The sequence below is a fragment of the Halyomorpha halys genome, unplaced genomic scaffold, assembly GCF_000696795.3.
Source record: "Halyomorpha halys isolate HHAL.00 unplaced genomic scaffold, Hhal_1.1 Scaffold361.1, whole genome shotgun sequence".
NCBI lineage: Eukaryota > Metazoa > Arthropoda > Insecta > Hemiptera > Pentatomidae > Halyomorpha > Halyomorpha halys.
The window spans coordinates 237382-239456 of NW_027108072.1; the positions used below are offsets into that span (position 1 = coordinate 237382).

The window sequence follows — 2075 nt, forward strand, 5'->3', positions numbered from 1 at the left end:
TATATATATAGTAATATTTTGTTTTTTGCAGAGTAATGGTTTTTTAACTCCTAATTTTCCAAAAAAAAAAATATTCTCTAACTTTCCTATAGTTAAACTGCTCCATTTATTAACTGTTGATACTATAACAATATAAACTAAGTGATTATTTATAAGAATAAACAAATTTATCCAATTATGACTTCTTTTAATATGTCATCGGTAAAACAAGTGTTTCTTGGTCAATAAGGAAAATACTGATAATTCGCTGTCGCAGTTCAATTGTGTTACATCTCAAAAAATGGTTATTTTAAGCTTAGCAATAAGGATAACTGTTGACTATACAGTTCGAAACTGGAATATCTCAAAATATTTTTATTAGTTAAATTTTATGACATGTAACTATTAATCTGTGTTTTACTGTCTAGATCTTATCCTCAAAATAAATGTTTTTTTTACACGTTACGGTGTTAAACTAGGACAGTTAATTTCTATAAACTATTTCTACTATCTTATTTATATTCCTTTTTATATTATGTATGTATTACTTTTTTTTCCCCTAGGCTGATGCTGGTGCAACAACTACAGCGACTGACTGGGGTTCAGCTGCTGGAACTACTACCTGGACATAATATTTATAATGGTTGTTCCATTTGAATAAACTTTTTACGAATATCTTTTTTTCATTTGTTACACCTCTACTGAATGATCTGAAACCTCCCTCTATCCAATGTAATGAAAAAGTGTCTCATCAGTTATAAAATATATAAAATTGTAAAATTTCTTCCTCCATTGTCAGGTCGAGGAAGTACTGTAATTATCTAGACAAAAATCATCTCGCATAATTCAAATTTGGGATACCCTATTTATAATGAGGTGTTAATGGTTAAACATAGATTAATATGAGGAGATGGTCAGTAAAAAACACAATGAACAAAAACTTATTTATTTGTGTCAACATTTTTCTGAGTTATGGTTGTTATCTCTTTTGTTTTTTCAGCCCTGATGAAGGCATGAAATTCAGGTTGAAACATTGGCACAAATAAATAAGGTTTTGTCCATTCCCTAACTGGTCCCTGACCATCTCCCTAAGATACCCTATTTAGGTGATCTAGACAAAAGCTATTTTATTACCTATTAAAAGGAGTTTTTTTAAGCTAAGGATCATTTTCATTAAAACTTATGAGAAAAATAGGTTTTTATTGAAGACTTCCATGCTAGGAATAAAAGTAGCCAAATCAAGTGTATGGTAGATATTGGGGATTCAGCCACCCATGCTCTCCTGAACATATAATTCTATCCTAGCCTACTTCTACTGTTATATAGGTTTCTATGTTGGTTATTATGAATATGGATGAACATTAGTATGGAGCAGGACATGCCATTTTGGTTGGGCACAAGATTGATGAAGCTAACGGCTCCATTCAACTTGCTTTCCCATCTTTTTAATCCATTTATGTAATTTATTAAATATACTTGATGTATTAATGATGAAATGAAAAAAAGTTTATTTTAGGACTAGGTCCCTTTAGAACAGTTACAACGGCAATTTTAATTTTATAATAACATGTATTGGCCATAAAACAGTGGCCACACCTAATTATAACTTCCATACAGAGAGAAAAAAATAGATTAATTAAAAAACTAACTGACTACATAAAACCGAAACAAAAAGTCAATTACAAAATATCTGTACTATTGTAATAATGGGTCAAGATTGGTGAAGTAAAAGGTAGTTAAATATAAGGGATTAAAATGAGGGAAGAGTTTGTACATGGTGTGGTGTATGGTAAGGTGGATCCACATGTTGGCCGCTTGCCAGGAATCAGAGGCTTGTACAAATGCTCCATAAACAAAGTGGGGGCCATCCACATGTCAGTGTTATTCATAGAGGCAAGTATGGCTGAGTACTAGTGGTTTCAGCCATTGCACTTGGATTGTATTATTTTAATTACAAAGAAGAAAATGAAAGGAGATTAAATATATAACTTATTATAAAAAGTACCAACAAACACCTTTACTTCCTAACAGCTCTCAGTTGGAACTAAACAAAGAACAATGGTAGAGATGCTACACGAGCGCTCTCACGAACCCCT

At 31.6% G+C, this 2075-nt stretch overlaps 1 protein-coding gene across 1 annotated transcript in view; it reads left to right on the forward strand.

The window, feature by feature from the left end:
* Positions 1 to 654, forward strand: part of sta (stubarista 40S ribosomal protein SA) — a 7401-nt gene extending 6747 nt beyond the window's left edge. The window contains exon 7 of the mRNA XM_014422191.1: positions 543 to 654. Coding sequence (XP_014277677.1) covers positions 543 to 611 — 69 coding nt within the window. The 3' untranslated portion in view covers positions 612 to 654. The remainder of the gene's footprint in view (positions 1 to 542) is intronic.
* Positions 655 to 2075: the final 1421 nt, after the last annotated feature.